The following is a 27647-nucleotide window of genomic DNA, read 5'->3' on the forward strand; positions in this document are numbered from 1 at the left end:
AAAGGCCCCAGGAGAAGATGGAATTATGGTAGACTTCTTAAAACTAGGAGGAAGCCCTGTCATCAAATAGTTGAGTAAACTCTTCAATAAATGCCTAAACCAGAGAAAAATTCCGAAAAATTGGAACAATTCACTTCTAATATTAATTTTTAAAAAGGGCAATAAGGAAGAAATTAAAAACTACAGACCTATAAGCCTACTCCCCACCATATATAAAGTTTTCACAAAAATTATAAATAATAGAATAAAATCTAAACTAGAGGTAATGCAATCCTGTGAACAAGCTGGATTTAGGAAGAATTACAATACTTTGGACCATATTCACACATTAAGACAGTTCATTGAAAAATCAATTGAATACAATAAACCCTTATGTCTGGCCTATATAGACTATGAAAAAGCATTTGATTCAGTTAAAACATCTGCAACACTAAAAGCACTTGAAACCCAGGGAACTGAGAAACCATATATTGAAACACTAAAACATATTTACAATAATGCAACTTCTGTAATTAAATTATATAAAAACAGTGAAAAGTTCCCAATACAAAAAGGCATCCGGCAAGGCGACACCATATCTCCCAAATTATTTACAGCTGCACTAGAGGAAGTTTTTAGAAGCCTTGATTGGGTAACAAAAGGAATAAACATAAATGGAGAAAGACTGCATCATCTGAAATTTGCAGATGATATTGTCCTGATAGTGTTTGATCCTGAATGGACGAATTTAAAGAAATTATTCATTCAGAATCTAACATGAGAATTTTGGCTGACTTAGATAATACCTGCTCACCAGCAGAAAGTTCTGATGTGTTGTATAGGAAATTGTGTAATAGTATATGAATTGTATCAAAAATATTTATAGTCGAAAACTAAACTGGAGAATTATCAGAGTTATGAAATTTTTTGTAAGAGGGAAATAGTAGTTAAATTTTGTCCTATTAAGCTGTCTGGAACTTCGTAAATCGCCAGACAGTAAAGAGTACCAGTGCAAAGGTCGCGTCTGAAATGCACGTGTTGGCCGTAACACCTCAGGGTACTGCATATACAGAAGATGACGCAAGCACGCTTCCCTAGAAGACAGCACCTAACGGCAGTAAGGAAATTGAGGATCATCTTGAGGGCATAAAAGTTAAGGGTCATGCGCAGAAGAGAGAGAATATAAGGCAATATGCGCGATATTGCAAGGGCTTTTTGTTCCTGACTTCACCTCCAGGATTCCTGACCAGTGGATGGAAAAAGGACCGGCCAGGGTCCTATAATGTTGGGCAGCGGGCAGTCATTCTGAGTATGCCGAACAAGATCCCACGACGAGCTGCTTACGAATCATCGGCCTACAGAAAAAATGTACCAGTCGTTGGATATCTCATTCGATAAGGAGTGGAGATAACCCTCAGTCGAGGCAGTAATTAGTTCAAGTTCTAGTCCCTTCTAGATTTTCCGAACTCGAAGTTCGGAAAATCTAGAAAGGACGACGTAGCCATAAGCCAGGTGCCGAGACAACCGATCGAAGGATGACCCAAACAACACGTGGCAGTTAACAGACCTTTGGAAAGGACTGGGTAATGTAAAGACCTTTACTGTATGTTCTGAAAGAGATAGAAATTAATGTTAGATTAAGTTATGTGGACAATCCATAGAGGACTCTGATAAGAATTCATAATTTGAGATCGCATAATTCTGTTAAACAAAGAAATGAATCTATATAGTTGCATGTGACTGAAATTATATTTGTATTTAGTGGATCACCTTTATCAGATAGTAACAAGTTGTATAAGATGTCTTTAAGAGTAGCATGCACAAGAGAATTGATTTAGAATAATATCGTCATTTAGTTTTATTGTTTTGGATGATTAGTATTGTGACCTGAGTGTATTTTGATTAGTTTAGCATTGTATAACTAGCGTAGTATGAGATATTAACCTAGTAAGAGATTTGGAAGTTTAGTATTTTAATCCAATTTTTAGTTGTAATTGTCATTTGTTCCAATAAACATGTTTTGTTACATATACCTGACTCATGCCTGAATTCGAGATTTCAAATTACCACTTGCAAAAATTAGAACCATAGCGGGAGGGATTTTGATGAATGAGATTAAGTAATAGATCATTAGCCATGATTGCAATTAGTACCGATATCTATTCAGAGTGTGTTAGAGTGAATGCCAACCAATCTAGGAATATTCCCTGAACCTGAATAAACTCATGTTATAGGATACACAGCATAAAAATATAAATTTGCCAGTGTCCGAAAAGGAATCATTCCTAGGTAGGGTCGAGTTAGACACACATAAAGAAGTATATAAAAGGGGAATTTGTAAAACAAATAAACAAAAGATAAATATGTAACAACGAATAAATTACATAATATTAACAATAACAGATAATCTGGAAGAAAGGCTAAATCAGCTAAACGAAGCCTCCAGAGAAATTGGATTAAAAATAAATAAAGAAAAAACAAAAATAATGATGAATAAATACATAAACCATAGAACTATCAAAGTTGAAAACCATGAAATAGAACAAGTTACTTCATATGTATATTTGGGTCAATTGTTATCCTTTGAGTAGTGCCAAAGAAAAGAGATTGAATGAAGAATTCACCTTGGATGGATGGCCTATGGGAAAATGAGAGACATTCAGAAGTGACATCCCTATGAGTCTAAAAAGGAAAGCTTTCGACCAATGCATACTTCCTGTCCTAATATGTGGAGGAGAAACATGGACTTTAACAGAAGCCCTAAACAAAAAGCTGAGAACAACACAACATCGCATGGAAAGAAGTATGCTACAAATAACATTAAGAGATAGGAAGACAAATATCTGGATATGATCTCAAACAGGTGTCATGGATATTGTAAAATACATTAAACAGGCTAAGTGGAGATGGGCTGGCCATGTTGCCAGATGCAGTGACGGGAGATGGACTAGAAAAACAACAGAGTGGAGACCAATGAATGGAGCAAGACAAAGAGGAAGACCAAAAAGAAGGTAGAGAGATGAACTGGAACAAATTGCAGGAGTGAGATGGATGGGAGAAGCAGAAAACTGAGTGATCTGGAAAATCATGGGGGAGACCTTCGTCCAGCAGTGGACAGAACCAGAAGGTTGAAGAAGAAGAAGAACTATTAAAATAAGTAATATGGATAACAGCCAAAACCTAAGCATTAATACATGAGTGATTTCATATCAAATTTAAGCTAGGTGAACTTAACTGGGCTGCTCACTGAAGTTAACATTATAAGAACAAAATAAACCAAATAATTTATTAAGCTACTGATGTCTGCTGGATTTCAAACCAGAATCCTTTGAGCACAAAGTAATTATTACAATGCCTTGTGTTAGCTACATTTAGGTAACTGTGGAAATAATTCAAATTACAATGGGAAAAGAGACAAGATCATAGTATGCTTTCTGGGATTGTATATATATATATAAAGTCCATGGCTGATGGATTGAAGATGTTCTTAAAATAGCATTTCACAAATTTTGGGTAAATTAATATAGTCTCATCTCATCTTCTTTATACCCTCTTTTACCTTGCAGTGTCGAGGATTTATTAATCATCGGACCTCAAACCTTTCACAGGGTGAGGTGGTCGGCCATATGCTCTGGTGTATCCTATGTCCTGTAGTGTTCAGTTCTCAAGGCCGGTTTGCCTGCTTTGCGGGATGAAACCCCCAGGATAAACTGGGGGGAAAACCCTACTGTCCACACCCAAGACCAGCTAACTTGGCTATGGCTAAGGAAAATCCTTCAGCTCCTCGCTCCATAATAAAAGAATGCAATTTTTCATGTCTGAAATCGCTATTGGAACATTCATTAAATGATGCAATAGTACAGATGGATTATTGTTATTATTATTACATGATGCCTCCAGGGAGTCCATAGACTCATCGAGGAATCTTACTTCCCACAAAAATCTAGCTCTTACTCTTTTCTTAACTGCAAAGAAACTTAACTTCCATGGATCCCTCTGTGTTCTCTCTCCACCTTCCATATATTGAAAAATTGCATCTGACAATATTCTATAACACCCATTCAGAAGTTTATAGATTGCAATCATATCACTCTTCTTTCTCCTATTAACCAAAGTCTATAGTCTATATACTCTCAATCTGTTCTCATAATCTATATTTCATAATCCTGATATAATATTTGTAACTCTTTGCATCCTTTCCAACACTTCTTTAACCCCCTTGAAATCAAGAGATCAAATGCTTGCACAGTAGTCCAGGTGCAATCTTATCAAGGCCTTGTAAAGAGGCAAAATGACTTCCAAATCCTTGTGTGTTAAAGTTTGTTTCAACATCACAATTATCCTCTGAGTTGTATTTGCAGTTTTTACTATGTGACTTTTGAATTCCTATTCACCATAATGCCAAGATCCCTAGCCTCATCAGTTTCTTGTAGCATAATCTTGTTAATACAATATGCTGTGGGAAATCTCATCATATCAAAGTTCATAACTTTACACTTCCTAACATTGAACTGATGATCATTATCATTTGCTCAAATGTTCAGCCTATTCAAATAATTCAGTAAGTGCTGGGTATTAGTAGGACCCCTGATTCTACCATTAGAACGTCTCCTGTTGGATCCTTCCTAATGTCAATGTACTGTTGAACAACAGTGGTTCAAGCATTGATCCCTGAGGGTACACCATTGGTCACTTTAAATCTGGCAGATTCACACTCACCCTATATCACTTTTTGATATCTGTCAATCATCCACTTATCCAAGTCAAGAGTTTATATTCCAATTCCATATTCTCCAGTTTGGAGCCTCCGTAGCTTAGTTAGTAAAGATAAAGCCCTCTGGTCAGAAAGACCTGGGTTTGATTCCCATCAGTAACCTAACCTAACCTTTATCTGGTCTCTTTCAACTAAATGACTGGTCTCATGCGGAGGTGGAGTTTTTTCTCCCGGTAACTCAGGTTTTTCATCCCTCAAAACAGGCAAACACACACAGCTACACTCATAAAAAATATACCATGGCAAGGAAGCCAATGGGAAACCACCTTGCTCATAATTATCTCTCCAGTATGGTAGCATGTAGCTACCCCCCCCCCCCAAACCACCACTACCAACTCTCCAGTTTATGCAACAGTCTTACATGTGGTATTCTATCAGTGCCTTAGTAAAGTACAACAGTATTGGACTGTATCCATTCCCTTTATGCAACTCAGCCATAACATTGTTATAAAAATATGAGCAAATTGCTAAAAAAAAACACCTCTCTCTCTCCAGTAAGCCCATGCTGTTCCTTGAATAGTATAGCTTGTCTGTGAATCCATTTCTGTATGCAAGTTCTTACCAACTTCTCTAAAATCTTTATCACCCCCCCCTAGAGATACTGATAGCTCGGTAGTTAGACACATAGATTTTTGCATCACTCTACAATGGAACTATCATACATTCTTTCCATTCCTGTGTATCTTTCCTCAACTGAGACTCGAGTTATACAAACACATCCAAGGCCTAGCCGATTTGGTTGCACATTACTTTCACATACATTCTGTTATTCTATCTGTCCCTATTGCTGAATTCTTATCCATGTTATGCACATCTGTTCATCCCCCACAGTATAAGAAACTGCTAGAAAAAGATGTTGCTAGTGCATGGGAAATGATTATGGAATGCTTGAGAGTGTTAAATGGAATCGTAGCATCCAGCAATAATTTCCAAAAAAAAAAAGAAAATGTTGATGCTCTGGAGGGAATATACAGAGAAATGGAATCAGCAAGTGAGCATTACAAAGCTCATAGAAGAAGGATGGCTAGCATAAGGACCAAATCAGATTTTGTGTGGAAATTAACTAAACAGGCCAAAGGAAATTACTAAGAATTATTTTGCTAAATATCTAATAAATGGAAGAACAATTATGGTGAGATAACTTTAATGAGGCCAGATGGTAGGGAGACATTTGCGAAGGTATAAATGTAAATGGAATGGAGGTATGTAGGATATTATCAGATCTCGATGTGAATGCTACCATGGAATTAGATAAGATATCAGCCTATGTGTTATGAGAAGTGCATGGCAATTAGCATTGCATCTGACCAGGCTGTTAAAGTGTGAGCTCTGGTAGAGTCCCAAGAGAGTGGAAAGAGGACAAAATAGTTTCATCATATGAAAGATGCTCCAGTACAGAAGTAGCAAATTATAGACTAATCATCATCTCTGGAATGATGACCGAAATATTGAAAAAACAGTTAAGGACAGAATTCTGGAATGTGTAAATAGAAAAGAATATGAGCTTTGGTGTGTGTGGGGGGGGGGATTGGTGAAGAGTAGGTCTTACTTTAATAATTTATTCACTTTCTGTAATAAAGTAATAGCTTAGTAAAGTGGTATCTATCGAATGTCTTTACATTTGACAGGAGACTACTTGAAATCCTATTATATAAATGGAGGCAGCTAGTCTTATAGGTACGACAGTGTCTTATGTGCAGGCATGAAAAAAGTAGTATATGGTGTAGTAGAATGAAGGAGAAGGCAGGTGGCCAGTGGTGTGCCACAGATTTTGTACTTAGACCACTGCTGTTTAATTTGTACGTTAATAATGATTTCGGGGTGGGGTGGGGGTATCCAGTGGCTGATTATTATGCCAAACTGTGGATCACAGTAGTGATCCACAGTTTGGCATAATAATCCACAGTGATCCATAATGATCCACAGTGTGGAAAAGAGTAAGGTTATGCCACTTCAGGATAAAAAGATTACAAGATGAGGCTAGGGATTTGGCAGTGATGATATATAGGGAATTGAAGGTTAGAGGATATATTTCCAGAATTGGATAAAACAGCTTGTAGGATCACTTTCATGTTGTACACTGACACAGAAATAAGAAACCGCTATCCCTCTTTATAACATTGATATGACCTTATCTAGATGATTATTATGTATAGATTTGGGTTTTGGAGAGATGATAATAGTAGCGAGGATCACAGATGTTTAACCAGGGTGGTAATCAGTCTGTGCAATGTTCCTTATGAGGAGAAAATAAATTTGTGGTTTACAAAATTTGGTTGGTAGGTGGGGAAAAAAAGGGTCTATAGAATAGATATGACTCCTGGAAATTTGTGTGTGGTTTGTAAGGGATTAAGAACTAGATTTTTTTGCTTGGAGAGTAATGGATGAATGAAATACATTGTCATTTGGTAGTGTTTTCCCTGTTCAAGTTCAAATAGAGGTATTATAGACATTCTACAAATATTGATTAATATGGGATTCCCTTGTAATAATAATAACATTATGGAAAGTTGTGCAGTTTCAAGCATATGTGCTAATATGCAAAAATCTTGATAATCCTGTGGCTCTGCAGTTTTCAGCACTGAACTACATCTTAACAATTGTGCTAAACTCTTATTTAGTTAGAGGTAATCTAATCTATTAAGATTATTAAAACTTCAGCTGTCTCTTTGACAGACTGTCTTGTTTTAGCTTAAACAGTTAGGAAATTAGAAATTGAGACAGTATGGAGAAAATAAATAATTTAAATAATGCACCTATTTTGGTGCATTCATGAGTAATTAAGCATCATTATGTAATTTCTGATACGTTGCCTTAAGAATTATAGAAAATGCTATGATAGTACTGTTGAATTTTGAATGAATAAAATTCATTAGGAATTTATTCAATCACAATTTAACAAGTTAAACCCTGAAAGGATATGCTTGCATCCTAGTATATATTATATATATCTTGACAAATATAGGATACAGTGATTAAGAAGAAAAATTGTGTATATTTCAGTGTCAAAGAATTTCTACTAGATTGTATATTTGATAGTGAAGTTTGGTAAATTTTATATTACCTGTTAAGATTGATACACAAAGAATTGCTGTATAAATTGCATGTAACATAGTGAGAACACAAGGTCATAGTACAAGGGCAAACCATCGGATTAAGAAGTTGTCCCAAGAGGTCTCGCGTGCATACGCATGTGGAGACCTAAGCTGTTTGGAGAAGACGGGTGAACAACTTAGGTTACAGAGAGTACTGGTAGGGGGTTAGTATAAAAGGGTTAAGAAATCCCCACGAGGCTTTTTTTGTTTGTTTGTTTGTTTTCTCTTCTCGATTGTCTGGACATGTAGTTCGCAGGGAGTTCTGCTCTCACTTCCGGTAGTAGCAGTCGGAGATGCCGCATAGTAGTTGGAAAGGTTGCAGGTCTCGAGCCCTATGATGAATGGATAGACAGATAGTAGGCAACTCATGGGAAAGCTCAGCGACTCTGTAGCATGCTACACGAATGCAGAATGACCTTTCGCCAAGAATGTTCTTGACACAGGCATCGATATACTAGCAACGTGTGGACCAACCAACATTCGCAAGAATCCCAGCCATAAAACCGACAAAAAGGAAATAGTTTGGAGAAAAAGAATCAAGAATCGAAGAGACAAGTATAAAGGATCATTGAGTATGGTATTGTAACCTTTTTGTCAAGTAATGTGTGTGAGGAAGAGAAATTAACTGTAATTTAAGAATTAAGGACTCTGATTAGAATAAGACAGGACTATAGTGCTTTGATAACAGTTAGACAAAAAGAAAAGGAATGTTTTTTACATGTGCTGATTGATAATTATGTCTTAAAGGGTATTGAAGTGTCTTTATTTGAGTAATTTAGTCAAAGTCTGAAGTTTCAATTTTGTTTTATGATCTAAGAATGCTAGATTATGATTCTTTTAGAGAAGTGTTTCTATGATATTCATATTTGTTTAAAATGTATGTAAGTTATTTTGTTTACCATTCTAATAGTAATGATTGATTATTCTTTACACTGTATGACAACAAATATGATAAATAAACCTTTTGCTATTTTTAATTTGATTGCCTGTGTCTAAGAGTCCGATGCACCAACTCATAAATTATTCGAATCTAAGCCGGACGGAATAAACAATAGTTAAGTAGATATGTTGTATATTATACCTCTCCTTGGAGAGGTATAATATACAACATATAGATATATAATTAGAAAAGTAGGACATAACAGTACCATGTAATGAACTTAAATAACTATTGACACTCATAAATTATTCGAATCTAACTGGGAGGGAATAAACGATAGTTAAGGTCATGACTGCAAACAAAGGTCAATGGTGGGTACCTCTGCAAGTTCACTTCTTGATTGAGAAACTCTTTTCTTAATCTAAGGGTTCTGGATGGCGCAGCAATAAAAAACAAATTTTCCCAGAATTTTAAGAGAGGCAAATTTCAGTGGCTTTGTCACCTAGGAATTGGCTCGTCCCTGGGGCAATTCCTTTGTGTTCTCAATAGTACCACTTGACATCCAAGGAGAGGAACATATAGATATATAATTAGAAAAGTATGACATAACAGTACCATGTAATGAACTTAAATAACTATTGACAATTTTCCTCCAAATTAGTATTATTTGTCAGGGCTTCAATATTGTGAGATTTTATATATCCATCTTCTGAAGCACTTCTGACTACACCAGTCCACTTCAATGTTCATTTTCCTCAGAATCTTTTTCCTATCATCCTAGCATAAAACATGTTTTGTAATCTTTCATCTTCCATTCTGTTTAAATGACCACCATAGATGCAGTTTTTGATTATTTGGAGTGTAATCAGAGCACCCAATGTTATGATAGCAGTGTACTATGTCTTGCTTACTTAGGGGGAATGGGGAATTATGTGCTTCCATTTGGGAGAGGATTACTTCGGTGATGTGTTAATTAAATATGCCTGAGTTGGAAGGCTGAAAGCAATAATGCAACCATGGGAATAAGGCATAACAAATCTTGGAGGTCATCCCACTTGCAGGATGAAAAACTGGATTTCTGGAAGGAAATGGCTTCCACGACTGGTTAACTCATCTTCATTCAAAAAGCCCTTATAAAGGTTTATGCCCTAGACAGGATTCAAACCAGACTAAAGAGCATTACTGATACCAACTGATTTACAGAGACTGTCTTAGATTAGCTCTTCTTACACATTCCTGAATGATAAAAGTGTTAGTTTCTTTCCTGATATCTTCATTTTCAATATGATTCTGCCATTGATGCCATCTGTTCATTCCACAAATTTTCTTAGTACAATTGACTCTTGAACAACATTGGGGGGTTAGGGGCAGTCCCTTCCCCAGCATTGATTGAAAATCCACATATAACTTTTGACTCCCCAAAAACTTAACTGCTAATAGCCTACTGTTAATTAACTGGAAGCCTTACCGATAACATAAACAGTCAATTAACACATATTTTGTATGGTATGTGTGTATTATATACTATATTCTTACAATAAAGTAAGCTAGAGAAAAGATAATGTTATTGAGAAAACCATAAGGAAGTGAAAATACATTTACAGTAGTGTACTATATTTATCAATACTGTAAGTTTACATCGTCTGTTTACATGATTAATCGTATGCCTGTCAGTATCTACATAAATATTGTCTTATATGATACAAAACACTGTAGTTGTTATACCTATTACTAATAATAGACATCAAAAATGAAAAGATAATGTGAGAAAGAAATTCATATTTATTTACAGGCATACTGATTCATGCATTGATAACGAAGAAGCAGCAATATCATTGCTTTATGGTAGCCTAGTGCAATCGATACGATTGCATCGCGGTAGCCTAGCCTATACATTAATGAATGAATCATTTTATTTTTTTTATTTTATGCTAAATAATTAACTAATTCATAACAGTTATAAGTCTTTCCATTTATCAAATTCAATGCAAACATCTAAAAATTGCACACCATTCCTCGTACACAACCACATACTGACTCATTTGCTATCCTAGCATTTCCTAGTTCAGACCTGTCATATCTTTACAAACTTTACTCTCCCACTCTTCGTTTCAATAAATAAAATAGTTTTACTAACTGCAGTGACTCTCACTGTAGTATATACCATTATAACAAACAATGCTGAAAGGCTCTACCAATGGCACAATGCTTTCCAAAGTAAATTCACTATAACAAACTATTTATTATAACAAAATACAATTGAACCTCACTACAGACAGACATGGAATCAAAGAAACAAACTACTTTTAACAGAAAGAATTATTCTGATATTACTGATGATTTAATACTGCATTTTTACATTTGTTTACATTTCTCTTGAATGCAAATGGCCATGTATGGTCTGTAAGTGTTTGTGTGCGTAAGTTTTGATAAATTTTAACTTTTTATAATAGATTTGTCTGTATTTTATGGTAGTAAATGATAAAATAGACTAATATCTACATATATTTTATTCATTCATTCATATCTAACTTTTTTTAATATTTGTAACCTATGTAATTCATCTGTGAGTTTTTTTAAATTGTCGCAAATGTCCAAAAAATTTTCTAATATATTTATTTAAAAAAAAAAAAAACATGTATAGGTGAACCCATGCAGTTCAAACCTGTGTTCAAGGGTCAACTGTACTCTCATATCTGTGCCTGTAGACTTTATCTGTTTTATTTCCAACAAAACTCTCAGATCCATTAACTATAATTGGTTTGAATACTGCCTTTTATACAACTAGTTTATTGTTCTGACTAATTTCTTTTTCTTTTATTCCATATAAATTTATTCATTTGACTCCTACCATATCAGCTTTTCATATTTTGCTATTTCCATATTTAATTGCCTTCTTCACTAAAAAATGTGCCTAAACAGCTGATATGTTTTACTTGTTCTATATATATTATCCATTAAGAATGCAGTTGATATTTTCCATGTTCTTTCTTATTTTGATTTATTATTATTATTATTCAGGCCTCCATGGAGTCAAAAGACTCATCGTGGGAGGTCCTTCCTAAGAAACACAAAGTCTATCATACCACTCCTTATACTCATTGACCATTCTCGCTCTCACCACTCCATCAGGCAATGCATTCCATGGTTCAACCACCCTCCATGCAAAGAAACCACTCCTCACCCTCTTGCTCACAGTTTCCTTTCGTAACTTCCAGGGCTGGCCTCTTGTCATCACTCCTTCCTGCTGTTCAACAAAGCGAAAAAACTCCCCAGTGTCAACCGTGTAACCACATCTCAACAGTTTAAAAGTCTCAATCATATCACCTCTCCTCCTTCTATCCACCAAACTCTGCAGTCCACATTCCCTCAGCCGATCCTCATAACCAAAATCGTACAGTCCTGAAACCATCTTTGTCATCCGTCTTTGTATCCTTTCCACAGTTAATTTATCCCCTTCAAATCCTGAGTACCAAATCCAAGAACAATAGTCTAAGTGTGGTCTGATCAGAGACTTATACAACGGAATGATAACCGTTTTATCTCTGCAGGTCAGTGTCCTTCTCATAATTGCAGCAATCCTCTGTGTTACCTTCACTACCTTGCAATATGTCCCCTAAATTTCAGGTTTCTATCAATCATCAACCCCAGATCTCTTGTCTCCCCCTACTTCCTCCAGTATAACTCCTCCCATAGAGAATGCAGCATCCCATCGATGTTTCCCAAACCTCAAGACCTTACATTTTGCTGCATTAAACTGACACTACCATTCATTTGCCCGTCTGTCTAGCTTATTCAAATCCTCTTGCAGGGCTACCACATCTGCACTATTACTAATAATCCTTCCCAGCTTCGCATCATCTGCAAACAACTGAATATCCCCTTGCAATCCACTGGCAATGTCATTGATATAAAGGTTAAACAACATAGGTCCTAGTATTGAGCCCTGTGGGATCCCACTTGTAACCCTCTGCCTCCTTGAAACTGCTCCACCATACACAACTCTGTGATACCTATCAGACAGCCAATCCTGAATCCAGTTGACCAAGCTGACATCCAGACCCTTGTGCTGCAACTTAAATATCAGCTTATCATGTGGCACCCTGTCAAATGCCTTTGCTAAGTCTAAGAAAATTGCAATATATGCTTTTCCCTCATCTAATGTTCTTGTAACTTTATTATAAAAGGCTAGCATATTGCTAAAACAAGAGTGCCCTTTCACAAATCCATGTTGACTCTCACAGATAACATTACCCTCATCTGCCCAATGCTGTATACGGTCTCGCACTACTTTCTCCACGATCTTAACAACTACTGATGACACACAGACTGGCCTATAATTAGACACTTCCAGTCTGTTACCACCCTTATGCAATGGCACTATCTTACCTTCCTTCCATTCCCTGGGCACCTTTCCCGCACCCAGACTTTCATTGAAAAGCCAGGTTAATGGCACTGTCAGTTCCCTAGCGCATTTTCTTAAAACTCATGGTGAAATGCAATCCAGTCCCAAAGCTTTACTGACATCCAGAGTACTCAGTATCTGAAACACACTTTCCTCCTGTACCTCCAAACCTCGAACCAGCCCTATCCCTCTAGCATTAAAACTTACTCCTCTAGGATGAAATATTTCAATAGAGTGTTCATTGAACAATTCCACTATGTCCTCTGCATCAGTCACTCTATTCCCATTTTTATCCCACAATATCATTCTTCCCTAGGATTTTCTTTGGATCTTAGGGCCAATCTCCTCTCATATTCCAGTTTCGCTTTCCTTACCACACTAGTCACTCTTCTGGCCTGTGTCTTATATTCTTCAATCATCTTCTCTTCACCTGTCTCCTTATATCTCTTCCATAGCTTCTTTTTCGCATGCAATTCCTGTTTAATATTGTTTGTCATCCACTTTACTCCAAATTGTGTCCTCTTCTTCACTCGTGGTATACAACTTACCATTGCTGCTATCAAATATTCTTTCACAATTTCCCACGCACTAATGATATCCTGGCCTTCCAATTCCTCCCTCCATGAAACTTCCCGAAGTTGACATCTAAGACTATTATAATCACCTGCTTTATAATTCCACATAAGTTCCCGTCTCTTTGATACTCCTGCATGCCTATTCATTTTCCAAGTCAAAACCATATGGTCACTCTCTCCAACTGGTGGGAGAGATGTCATCTCAGTTGTTATCAACTCTTCTGATGCTATAACCAAATCCAAAACTCTTGACCCTCTTGTTCCCTCTGTTACATGTTGCTTAAGACATTTGTCCCTCAAGAATTCTAGAAATTCCATTCCCCTATTGCTACATGCATCTTCCTCTCTCCAATTTATACTGCTGTAGTTAAAATCTCCCATAACAATCATTCTTCTTGCACTTGCCAAACTTAACTGTCTAAACATATCCTGGTCCCCATCCTCTGTGCTCCTGGGTCTGTAGCAACACCCCACTAAATATCCTGTCTTGCCTACCTCTACCTCACACCATATGCTCTCAAAATCATTTGTCTCACTTCCTTCTAAAGCCTCCACTCTTAGAGGACATATGTCATCACTTATCATAAGCAGTGCCCCACCACCACCACCACCACTCTTTCCTCTCCTATCCTGACGAAAAATGCTGTACCCAGCGACTTTTATTCCTGTTATTATATCCCCTTCTGTCAACTACATCTCAGTGATCCCAATAACTTTTGGTCAGGCTGATGCTATCTGCGCCACCAATTCCTCTCCCTTATTCCGGATACTCCTGGCATTAGTATAAAGCATATAAATGCCATTGTTTCTGTACCCAGCATTATCCCCTCTAGGCTCCACTGGGCTCAGCGTTACCTGATGTTGTTTCCCTTTTCCCAAGTATCCATTCCCACAAGAGGCCACCCCTGCTATCATCCTCCCTGGGACACACTGACTCGTTCAGAACAGCAATCTCTCCCCAGATGCCTACGTCCTTCCTCATTCAAATGTAAGCAGTCTCTCGCATACAATTCCTCTCTTTCCTCAAACGCACTCCAAGCATCCACATATACCAGTCCTCTCTTGTCACACGTTCTCGCTATTATGCCATTCAATATCACTGCTCTTCTGCTCAGCTCATCATTATCATACCTAGGCAACATGCACACTATTTTTTATTAAAGTTTTTCTACTGATTTTCATGCTACATTTGTTATAGTAGTTATTCAGTTTAGTTCAGGAATTTTGAAGAGCTGAGATTCACATCTCTGCTCTATTTTCGCTATCTAGGTAATATCACTTTTCATTCATAATGTGATGTACATAGATAACGAATACCAATATTGTGTCTGTGTGCTTTTCTTAAAACTGATTTTGCATCTGGAGTATGAAAAGGGTATGAACCATCCCCTTCAGTTCTAACTGTTGACTTAAAACATTAATGTATAATGTTCTGTTTACTTCATATAATTATAGTATTTCAAACAGCTTTTTGAGAGTCAAGACTCATTACTGATGACAGCTTCACAATCCATTGAACTCTGTGATGCTTCACTCTGTCCTTCTTCTTATTCCTTCCCTCCTCTTTTACCTTGTGGTGTCAAGGATTTTTTCTACATTTAACCGCTGCCGTATCGAGGATAAGGTGGTTAGCTCTATGCCTCCACTCCCAGTGTGTCCTATGTCTGCAGTGTATTCATGGGCCGGTTTGCCTGTTCTAGGGAATGAAAAACCAGAGTTTCCGGGTGAAAAAACTCCCTACCTCCATATGAGACTGGCTAACTCATATCACTGAACAATCGAACTCAGGTCTTTCTGACCAGAGTGCTTCATCTATACTGACTGAGCTATGGAGGCTCATCACTCTACCCATTAAATGTATTTTTGTCAGTCCATTAATTATGTGCATTCTTAGACTAGATTTCCTGTTGTATCTCCTTCAGTTCTAACTGTTGACTTAAAAAAAATTAATGTATAATGTTCTGTTTGCACGATTATTAGTTTAAACTTTTTCAGTGTTTGCATATATGTTTGCTATTCATATGATTCTTAAAACTGATAATAATATAATGATTGGAGAATATTTTGGCTTTTTAGATGTAATTAGATGGTAAGCTTATCTGAGCTTAACCATCTCAGATAAGCATCAAAGCTACAAATAATGGATGTGGGAATGATTGATTTTCATATGTTATCTGAGTTTGAATAGGTTCAATGTCATGCAACTCACTGTATATAAATTATTTAAATCTGTATCATGTATTTGAATTTTGTTTTGCAGTCAGCCAAAGAGACACTATCTACATACAATGCTACAGGAATTGCAATGCTTTTTAGTGCTGGAACATTTCTCTATGTTGCTACTGTACACGTACTTCCAGAGATCTCAAGTCATTCTCATTCACATTCAACCAATGGTGATTCATCATCAGATTCACGAATTTTTAGAAAAATTGAGCTCTTCGCATTAATAGTGGGTGCATTACTTCCTTTGTTATTATCTGTTGGTCATCATCATTGATAATCTTTTGAGACAGGCAGGTGTGTATAATGGGCTTGTAGATTGTCAGGTTATCTACTGTGTATATGAATATGATTAAAGTTATTGTGACTTTGTGCTAGCCAATGATTATTTTAGTGAAGGTGCTGAAGAAAAATTTTAAATAACTCTCGCATATTGCCTTTTGTTTATATTATCAAAAAACTGCACACTTCATGAACTTAGTTATTTTGTGTTAATCTGTGAAACCTTTTATAGTGAGCCAAAGAAAGAAGAAAGTGCAGTTTGAACCTATGCAATTGAATCAAGAATTAGATAAATGAAACTGTCAGTTTTATTTTTATATACTTTTTAAAATTTTTTGAAACCAGCGTGGTCTTTTATATCAGAAGGGTCCTGCTTTTGAATTGCATTAAATACCTTCTATTCACTTCTTTTTTGCATTGTGTGTGTGTGTGTGTGTGTGTGTGTGTGTAAAATTGCACCTCCATATTTGTGAATGAATGAATGTATATTGGCAAGATCTATGTTGCCCATACTTTTATTTTATTGATTTTGTAGCACAATCAGAATGATCTATGCCATCCCATCTGGGATGTGTTGTTAGCCATTTATGAGGACTTTTTAACTAAAAGCATTAACTGGTCTCATACAGAAAATACATGCAATTGACAAACATCTCGATTTGTAGCCTTAATTGTACCATTTCAGTGCACAACTACCACAATCTCACACTCCATCAAAGAATCATCTATTACTTGCAGAACTTTGTATATATAATTAAGCTCATTGTTATAATTTATTGTAATTACTTTATTTTAACAAAGTTTAATAAAATTAACATTTGCAGATTGCATATTTCCTTTTTTTTTTTTTTTTGTATCAATCATGGATTTTTTCTACTTCTGCTTTTCCTACTTCTATTGTTATTTTTCCTAATGTTTGGCTGTAAGGCAGATAACTTGAGGGAGAGGAAACAGTGGCAATTTGTTTTTCAGTTTTCTTCTTCATTGTTAATTTCTGTAAATTGTTGACATTTGAGAAAAAAAATTAAATACAATGGTACCTTGACGTATGAACTTAATTCGTTCCTGACTGTGGTTTGTATCTTGAAACCCAATTTTCCATTATATCCTATGGGAAATAAATTAATCTGTTTCCAGATTCAAAAATTAAAAAAAAAAAAAAAAAAAATCCCCCCCCCCTCCAAAAAAAAAAAACTATTCACAACTAAATGAAGAAAATGCAAAGAAATTGTAAACGGTATGCTATTACTTGCTAATAATAATAATATCATAATATATTTATAAGCCACCATTATTATTAATTTTATATATATTCCTTTCTTATTCTCACTATTCAATCTTACTATTGGGTACTTAGTTTATCTACCTTTCGCACTATGAGTTTTATGCCTATGGATACTAGAAAATTTATTTGATAAGACTGCACCACCGGTATCTTTTAATTGCCATAAAAGTCAGTAATATGGCAATATCTCTAAATATCTCTCACACAAAGTCCTTCAGTAATACTTTACACAAACAGTCGTGGTCTATTTGCACTTAACTATACGCTTCGGCTATCTTACTTGGTTTCCCGCTCTTAAGTTCGCGTTTATTTAGGAACAGTACATTGTAAAATAAACAATCAGGCAGGACTCTAATTAAAACACATTTATTTACATTAAAAACAAAGTACATTAAATAAGCGATAGGGAGGTTACTCTCTCTCTCTCTCTCTCTACCTATCCTTATACTTTTGATATAAAGAAACAAACTTTCCCTTTTCAATATTAAATGACTATACAATATAATTACTCTGTTACTTCTCTGCTTAAGAAAATCAAATTGCCGAGACTAATTTACTCATAAAGAGATTAGCTAGCTATGGCAAGTTATCTTACAATTTATATTCCAGCTAACAACAAATCAGAGGACTCTCTTATAGATCTTTCTTATCAGTCCATCTATGACATATCTGCTAGATTATAAAAGAATGTACATAAAAAGATGAGACACACTTACAGTGGCTCTTTATCATGACACCTTCCAAAGGTCCTGCATCTCAGGCCTTTGGTTTCCGTCTAGAGAGTCTTGTTTCAGGAGGCGTTTCATCAGAATAACAGTGGGTCTTGGACTGCAATCTTCCCGGTACTCAAAAGCTCAGGCAAGAAGTTTCAGCATACAGGCTTGAAGATCGCTCTGCAGCCTTTGACTTCAGTTGACTTCCTGCAGCACTAGGACATGTAAAGTCTGGTCCTCTGGGTCTGACTGGTTCTCTGGCTTTCGTCGGTAACAGCACTTCGCCTCTCCTGCTTCGGGAACTGGACCTCGCCTCTGCTCTCCCGGCAACTGGATCTCGGCTCTCCTCTGTCGACAACTGGAACTGGACTCTCCTCACTATGTTTGGTCCAGTCCCCTTTTATTTTCGCCTTCTCGGAACGTTGCACCAAGGGTTGTAAACACCGAAGAAATCGGCAATTCTTGATCTTTTTTGTTAAGGCTGACCCCTTCTCCACCATGCACTCTTTTTTTTTTCTTACCTTGTCGGGCAGCGGAAACTTCTCTGAAACTAGTGAATCTCTTTGCTTCTAACTTTGAAGGTGTTCATGTGCAGAGCTCGCAAACAACTTTCTCACACACTTAATTGTAAACAACTTTCTTGTGCTTTTATACATAGCTATTATACAAAGTTCCGGTGGCAAAGCATTGCCTTTGTTTTTGACATTCTAGAAACTTCAGTTAAAACAGTAATTACAGACAATTCCCATAGGGTTATTCACATTAATATTTAACATAAAATACATAGAGACAAACAAGGTTATTTTTGTAAAATCTCATGAGGTTTTACCTCGTGATGTAAAGCACTTTGGTATTTCTAAGCTACATTGAGTTTTACAAAATGGAGGAGTGAGAAGGAGCATTTTTATACTATAAATATGCATTGTGTTTACTATTACATATTAATTTTATGAAATCTTTGGTTTTACATGATTAGTATGAAAATCATCTTCCGTTAAATTGTAAAAAAAAAAAATCAAATTTCTTGTGGCTGTTTTTGTGGTTCAGGAATTTTCTATTTGTTGTCATCAGTTGCTTCTTTTTGTCTCTTAGGTAAGGGAGGTTTGAAACTGTCAGTTTTATTTTTATATACTTTTTAAAATTTTTTGAAACCAGCATGAAGTCTTTTATATCAGAAGGGTCCTGCTTTTGAATTGCATTAAATACATTCTGTTCACTTCTTATTTGTCATCTTCCGTTAAATTGTAAAAAAAAAAAAAAAATCAAATTTGTTGTGGCTGGTTTTGTGGTTCAGGAGTTTTCTATTTGTTGTCATCAGTTGCTTCTTTTTGTCTCTTAGGTGAGGGAGGTTTAAAAAACATATCCAACATTGACTGAATCTGTTGTTTCCTTAACACCCTTCTAAAGTGATTAATGAAATTGTCATTGAAGATATTGGTGGCTCTAGAAACAACACCTTGATTTGGATGCCTAATTCTTGTTAACCGATTCTTGCAATGCGACCCAGTGCTGCAAGATTTTTTTTACGTCACTCGTTGGAATTGCTCTCTTTTTTTTGCTGTCTTCTTCATCCTCTGAAGGCATTTGCTTTTCCTCCTCATCCCTTTCTTTTTTGTGCTCTCTTCTTAACTTCTGTAGCTCTTCAGTGGTCAGCTCAACATTGTGCTCCTCTACCAGCTCCTCCACGTCTGCTTCATCAACTTTCAAATGCATGGTCTTGCCCAGGGAGACAGCTGTATCTACAATGTCAATTTCGCTTTCAGGTCCTTCCAATGCAGTTCCTCGGACACAGTCGGGCCATAACTTTTTCCAGGCTGATTTTAGAGTTCTCGCAGAAACATCTTCCCATGCCTGACTAATAGGACGCAATGAAAAATATTGAAGTGATTCTTCCAGAATTCCCTGAGGGTTAATTCTGTTTTTGTGATAACTTTGAAACATCTTTGGAAAATAGCTTTGGTATAAAGCTTTTTGAAGTTGGTGATCCATTGGTTGTAGGAGTGGTGTTGGTATTAGGAGGCAAGTAATTTTGATAAAATTAAACTCTTTGTCCAAAACTTCTTCCAACTGTGGTGGATATGCTGAAGCATTGTCCATTATAAGAAGAACTTTCTCAGGTAGACCTCTGTCATCCACTCACAGAAGAATTGCCTGGTTACACATGCTCTGTTGTTACCTCTCCACATAATGAGTTTGTGCCTGTTACCTTTCTGCTTTTTAAAGACACTAGGATTTTCAGAGTGGAAAAGCCAACAGAGGTTTTATCTTCAGCTCCCCACAAAAAAAGCAAAGTTAGTCTGTCTTTCATTGGCTTGTGTCCTGGCACTGCCATTTTCTCCTTAGTTATGAATGTTCTCTTAGACATTTTCTTCCAGAAAATCCCAGTTTCATTGCATTTGAAAACTTGTTCTGATCTGTAACCTGACTCCATCAGTTTCTGAAATTCCTTCACAAACCTTTCAGTGGCTTCTTTGTCAGCACTAGCACCTTCTCCATGTCGAACAACACTATGGATACCGGTTCTATTCTTGAATTTCTCAAACCATCATTTGCTAGCTTTAAACTCTTCGCTGATGTCTCTTCTAGTGCTAGTGGATTGCAAGTTCTGTGAAAGATCTTTGTAAATAGTTTGAGTTTGTAAACAGATCATGTTTTAAGATACATTATCTCCTTTCAGTTGCATGTCATTAATCCAGACGAGTAGTAAAGTTTCCATTTCTTCGAGATGACATGATAGATACTCCTTTGGCCACATCCAGTTCCTTATAAAAATCTGCTATCTTGACAATTGTTGCTTTGGTGGATTTGGACAAGTCATACTGCTTTGTACAGATCACTTTGCCTGACTCCTTTCTCATATTTTCCCACAATCTCTTTCCTAATTTCTATTGGGATTTTCTTCTTCTCTTCTTTCTTAGTTTTCTTTGGCCCCATGTTGAAAATAATATGATGATCAGTGAAATGACGCTTATCTGGTAGATTATTCAGAAAATAAACGTGAAGCTACAATAAAACAAATCACTTATAAAAAGAAATACATACAGTACACATAATAAATACAAACATAAAAAATCTTCTTTTTCACTATATAATTTAAGGAAATTACAATGTACTAGGATATACATTAAAATAAATTTTAATATAGTTCAATATTTCGGCAACGTCACGTTGCCATTTTCAAGAACTTAAGAACAAGACACATGCACTCAGGCACAACAAAACAGTAAATGAGGAAGAAGTCTGAAGCTATTATTTCTCCTAAAGTCCTGATGGTGCCCTCTAGCGGGCAATGTTGGTATTCTTGGGTGATTGGGCTGAAGGTCTTCTGATTAGGTTTCCCAAATTTGAGGAAGTCTCATGCAGCCAAATTTGTTGAGGGTTGGATAGTTTCTTATGGCTGAAGTCGATTCCATGAAAAGCCTTTCATATCTGTATTTGCTACGGTGTATTATCCTGGCTTTCTTCAACTGTATTCTATGGCAGGTATCCAGTGCATGGTCAGCAAGACCAGAGTGGCTGTATTGGTGAAACCGGATGTAGTCCTTGTGTTCTGAAATTCTGATATTTGCTGTCCTGCCTGTTTGGGCAAAGTAGAACAGCTTACAGCTTCAAGGGACCTGGTATACACCAGGTAGGTCTAGGGGGGGGGGGGTCTTTAGTAGAGTGGATCAGGGATGCCAATTTTTTATATGGTTTGTAACAAGAAATTATGTTTTTTTAGGATTTTTGTGATTTTTTCCGAGGTGCCTCGGATATAGGGTATGGTGATGGATTTAGAGTTATCCTTGTGAGGGAGGGAGGGGGGGTTGTGGTTTACTGGTTTCAATATTTTTTGGGGGGAGGGAGGTAGCCATTGGCTGAGAAAGTGTTGAGAATGTGGTTTAGTTCTGTGGTTAGGGCATTGTCATTCAAGCAGATAAGTTTAGCCCTGTTGTGTAGTGTCTTAATGACTCCATATTGTTGTGTTGGGTGGTGGTGGGATTGTTGGTGAATGTATCTGCCTGTATGGGTGGGTTTTCTATATACTGAGAAAACCAAGGTTCCATCAGGCTGGCAGGTGACTAGTGTGTCTAAGAAAGGAATGCAGCTGTTTTTTTCTCTTTCAGGGTGAATTTGATTCTGGGGTGTTGGTTGTTTAAGTGTGTTAAGAAGGAGAGGAGTGCATCAAAGCCATGTGGCCAAATAGCGAATACATCATCTACATAGCGAAGCCAAATGGTTGGTTTTTGTGGGGCAGAGTTTAAGGCTTTTTCTTCAAAAGTCTCCATATAAAAGTTGGCCAAGGGTGGGGAGAGTGGAGAACTCATGGCTGTCCCCTCTATTTGTTTGTAGAATTTTCCTTGCCAAACAAAATAGCTTGAGTTCATTGTGAACTGAAACAGTGCTCTGATATCAGGAGGAAATTTAGCTTTCCACGAGAATAAAAAATCTTCACGAAGTGTGTTGTTTGTTTACACAAATACCGAAATAGCAAAATACACAAAAAAGCAAATACATGCAACGTTCGTCGTATTTCAGATAAATATGACGTAGTAACAACAATCATTACACTAGAGGCAGTTCAGTGCATGCTCAGCTAAATGTGCATACATATATGCTGGTGCTCTACTCTGCATTAAGCTTGTTTCTAGTACTGGGGAAAAAGTTGAAAAAAGTATAATGTAAAACAGGCTTTAGTTCATTTGAAAAGAAAAACATTATGGTTCGTATCTTGAGTCTAGGTTCGTATCTAGAGGTCAAAATGGGATATGAAAAAAAGTTCGTATGTTGAGTGGTTCATAAGTCAAGGTACCACTGTATAGGAATATTTAAATTTCATTCCTCTCAAAACTAAGTTTTATCTTTCAAAAGGTAATTATGAAGTGGATTCATGAAATTTGGTAACTCATGTTATTTGAAGAAGAATGCTTATTGGCACTCATGCCAATAAACTTTTAATTTGATCCAAAATAACATTTGCAGAAATTTTCTGATGCTAGTGTACTCAATCCTTTTAATAAGGTGCCTTTGTAACCCTGGAAATGATATTTGCATCCATAATACTAGGCTGCTTGAAGAAAGACCCTTCTAACCAGAGAATAGCATGTATGCCACAGTAAGTAACTTTTTTATTACGTAAATATTTCGTCTTATGTATCATAAGACATCATATCAGTAAAACTATCGAACAGCAATAGGAATTGAATTCAAAAAACGGTAGCGTGCATGCTTAAATTGGAATTCCTCTATGTATACAATTGTGTGTTCACAGATTAAAACTGTTGGGCTAGAATTAAAATTAGTGACTTGAGTGGCCTGTGAAGGGATGGAGAAGATTAGACAGAAATCTTGATATTTTATATATGGGACTGCCTATAGAATCATCCACAATAGGTCTAATTGGACAGTTACATTTATGTAATTTTGGTGGGAGGCTAGATTTGAGTTATGTTTTCTTGTCAACATCTTTGATGTACTCCACGATGTTGATTTCTCCACAGCACCCTGTTTGTGTCACTTAGGGCAAAAGAGCAGTAGATTTTGTAGACTCGCAGCTCTTTGATGGGAGGATGTGGTGGTTTAAGTAAAAGTAAAAACATGGAAAACTTTTGTAGAGGTATGAAAGCTAATAAAGGTCACCTTTATTTCATGCTGTCTTAATATTTTTGATAGTTTATCTGTCATGTTTTGGATATGTGCCACAGTTCTGGTCCCTTTATAATCCTAGTTATTCTGCTCATTTGGGACCTCTTTGGATATTTTGTACTGTTTATGTTGATACCCATTTTGTGATAGCTATCCTAAAGGCACTTAAGTTCTTTTTCTTTGTCACTGGAGATGTTGTATGCACTATCACCATGGATCTTATAAGGCCTATTTTCTGTACTCAGCAGTGGTGGAATGTAACATGGAGGTATCTTTCTTGAAGATTACAACCACAAATTCAGACAAATCATCGTGTGGCAATTTGTATAGCTGACGATTTCAAGTAGAAAGCAGATACACATTCAAATTTTCGAATTGTGCAGAAAGGGGTCATATGGTAGCACTCAGGATAAAAGGCTGCACTAAGCAAACTGTGTTTGAAGGAAGCTAAAGTTGCAAACTTGGATGCCTAGTATTGTTTCACATCATCTAAATGATTTCATGCAAGGAAGAATTATTGGAAAGCTTGAAGAAGGCTGCAGAATTACTGGTATTGCCAGAGAGTTTGGAATCTCACATAGCATTATATCCAGGCTATGGACAGCATTTCATACTGTAATAATTTCTTCAGCTTTATTATATGTATGTATTCTGATGTTATTATTATTTTAATCCTTTACTATTAAAACCTTCGAACTGCACCTTTATATTATTTTCCTTAACGGTCGTAACACCGACTTGTAGTTGTTGCTTGAGCTAGTTCTATCACTCTTAATCCTCTCTGGCTATAATTTGATTCCCCCCCCCCCCATCTCAAGGTCATAAGTATGCTATTTTTTCACGTGTACGTAGTCTAGATTTAGGAAGTGCTTCGGGCTGGAACCAATTCCCTTGTCTATCTTGCTGACTTTCTTTTGCACTGATCTTTAAAAATGTATTTGTTTTTTTCAACTGTGCCATTAAAGATCTTGTAGAGGATATAAGTTAAGGGGATAAAAATCCCTTATTGTTTATCAGCCAGTAAGCGAAACTAAGATCGAAAACTATGATCTGTAACGTTTCATGCCGACGAACTGTCAGCGTATCCAAGCGTAAGTGACCACTTGGTAGTGCCACACCACGGCAACTCGTTGCAAAGGTGGAGCAAGATCCCTCACTGTTCTTGATATTTTCTCATAACGTAAAACACACAGCTCTTAAGAGATGTAGTACTGTTTTACATTATGAGGGGAGGTCACTACCCAGACCGGTTTCAACCTTTTTTTGAGGTCTCATCAGTGAGTAGCTAGACCTAGAATATCAGAGTTTAAGTGAAGAAAACTTACATACTTTTGCTATACGATTGCCCGAAAGGTGTGTCACTATATTATATTATAACATAGTATAACTAAGATGAAAAGCCAAACGGCTATTTTTTTCTGGCGAGGTTGATATAAGTTAAGGGGATAAAAATCCCTTATTGTTTTTCAGCCAGTAAGCGAAACTAAGATTGAAAACTACGATCTGTAACGTTTCATGCCGACGAACTGTCAGCGTATCCAAGCGTAAGTGACCACTTGGTAGTGCCACACCACGGCAACTCGTTGCAAAGGTGGAGCAAGATCCCTCACTGTTCTTGATATTTTCTCATAACGTAAAACACACAGCTCAAAAACGGCTGAAAAACAATAAGGGATTTTTATCCCCTTAACTTATATCAACCTCGCCAGAAAAAAATTGCCGTTTGGCTTTTCATCTTAGTTATACTATGTTATAATATAATATAGTGACACACCTTTCGGGCAATCGTATAGCAAAAGTATGTAAGTTTTCTTCACTTAAACTCTGATATTCTAGGTCTAGCTACTCACTGATGAGACCTCAAAAAAGGTTGAAACCGGTCTGGGTAGTGACCTCCCCTCATAATGTAAAACAGTACTACATCTCTTAAGAGCTGTGTGTTTTACGTTATGAGAAAATATCAAGAACAGTGAGGGAGCTTGCTCCACCTTTGCAATGAGTTGCCGTGGTGTGGCACTACCAAGTGGTCACTTACGCTTGGATACGCTGACAGTTTGTCGGCATGAAACGTTACAGATCGTAGTTTTCGATCTTAGTTTCACTTACTGGCTGAAAAACAATAAGGGATTTTTATCCCCTTAACTTATATCAACCTTGCCAGAAAAAAATAGCCGTTTGGCTTTTCATCTTGTAGAGGAATTGTATGTCTTTCCCATACATGCAAGAGAAGTGTCCAACTCAATGGAAATATCTCAAAAAAATTAATTCTAATTCAACCAACTATTTAAACTTAATATCAGTCAGTCGTGGCTATTCTATCTTCAGGACACACAGGTTCTATGTTTTATGAGACAGTGCATTGGTAAGGCAGAATCTGGCAAGCCATTAACAAATGAAACTGTTTATTCATTCTAAGTCAAGGTAATTACAAAAATTAAAACTACACACATCAAAATATCTGTCTCTGATCAACTTAGCTAAATAACATTGGAGACAAAGTTAAACACATCTGGTTCTCCACTCGATTAGATTAGTAATTCTCGCTTGAGCTCTATGACAAAGAATGTATATATGCTCATGGCAATCAGACATGTGGGCAGACATATACACACTCTAACTTAACTCAGGCAAAAGACAGAATTGGGCATAACTAAACTTTACAATCAATTTCCCTTTCATCACATAACATTAGCGAATTTCTCTGAACTCTGTATACAATTAGTTCACAATTAATTAGAAGTACAACTTTCCGACTTCACAACAATGTTCTTAACGCTAACTATGGGATCGGCATTCTTAGCCTTAATTTTCACAATCTAGGAAAGTTCTACAAAATTCTTACTTGCAACCTTGCCAGCTAGTTCAGTACACTAGATCCTAAAGATCACAATCATGTTCCTCTTCCTGTAAAAACCACATTTGGGCACTAGTTCACGGAAACGATGATACAGCATACATGGAGATTGTCAAGAAACTTCACGGTGGGATTTCTGGAACAGACCGTCACTGCTGTTATGAACCTCCTATATTGGACTTCTGCTTACGGGATATGACTGTCCCATCCTTGGAACGGCTGGACACAGGAACCTCTTCAAAGCAAGAGCCAGGAACAGAGCTCTTTGGCCCCTCAATTTCTACCTGGATATTCTTGAAGGGGTTTTCTCCGCCACCTCGCTGTCACTGAGTTTTGGCGGGAAAACCCTATACCCCATTGATCTTTGCGATTTTTGCTAGCCTCAGGTCAAGATGTTTAATCCTGTCTGAGCTATTTCTTTGTACAAATTCGGTGGTTTTTAAACATTTTAACAAATTTAATACAGCAAAAATGTTGAGGTAAACGTTAATTCAATTACAAGTATTTTGTATAATTTATTTCCAAGTAAAATCAGTATAGAAAAATTTTGTACTAATTCTTTTTTCATACAAGATTTTACAATAGCAATGGAATCTGTTCCAGACTTTACTAGGAGGTTGCCCTCACTCTACCACACTGCATAAAGACGTGTTTTTAGTTATAATAAACAAAATGTAATTGATGCACAATGGCAGGTCAGCTTGCAAGTCAGCTCCATTTAAGCACAGGTATGCATATATCTCGACAAACTGTGGCAAGAAATCTGCAACAAGTAAGCCTATATGTCCGAAGGCCTGTAGTTGAGTTCCTTTATCCACAGCTCATTGTAGATCACGTTTTCAGTGCTGTTCTATACATGCAAATTGGCCAAGACACCAATGGGTTAATGTACTCTTTACAGGTGAGAGTTGTTTTAGTCTTTCCTTCGATCTAGATGACACTTGATCTAACATGAAA

At 36.6% G+C, this 27647-nt stretch overlaps 1 protein-coding gene across 1 annotated transcript in view; it reads left to right on the forward strand.

The window, feature by feature from the left end:
* The window catches only part of Zip102B (Zinc/iron regulated transporter-related protein 102B), a 166170-nt gene extending 149867 nt beyond the window's left edge, over nt 1–16303 (forward strand). The window contains exon 7 of the mRNA XM_090406851.1: nt 15969–16303. Within this exon, the coding sequence (XP_090262977.1) occupies nt 15969–16208 (240 nt within the window). The 3' untranslated portion in view covers nt 16209–16303. The remainder of the gene's footprint in view (nt 1–15968) is intronic.
* The last annotated feature ends 11344 nt before the right edge of the window (nt 16304–27647 follow it).

The sequence above is a fragment of the Typopeltis vanoorti genome, chromosome 17 (assembly GCF_054136105.1).
Source record: "Typopeltis vanoorti isolate ZY-2024b chromosome 17, IOZ_Tvanoo_1.0, whole genome shotgun sequence".
Classification (NCBI taxonomy): Eukaryota; Metazoa; Arthropoda; class Arachnida; order Uropygi; family Thelyphonidae; genus Typopeltis; species Typopeltis vanoorti.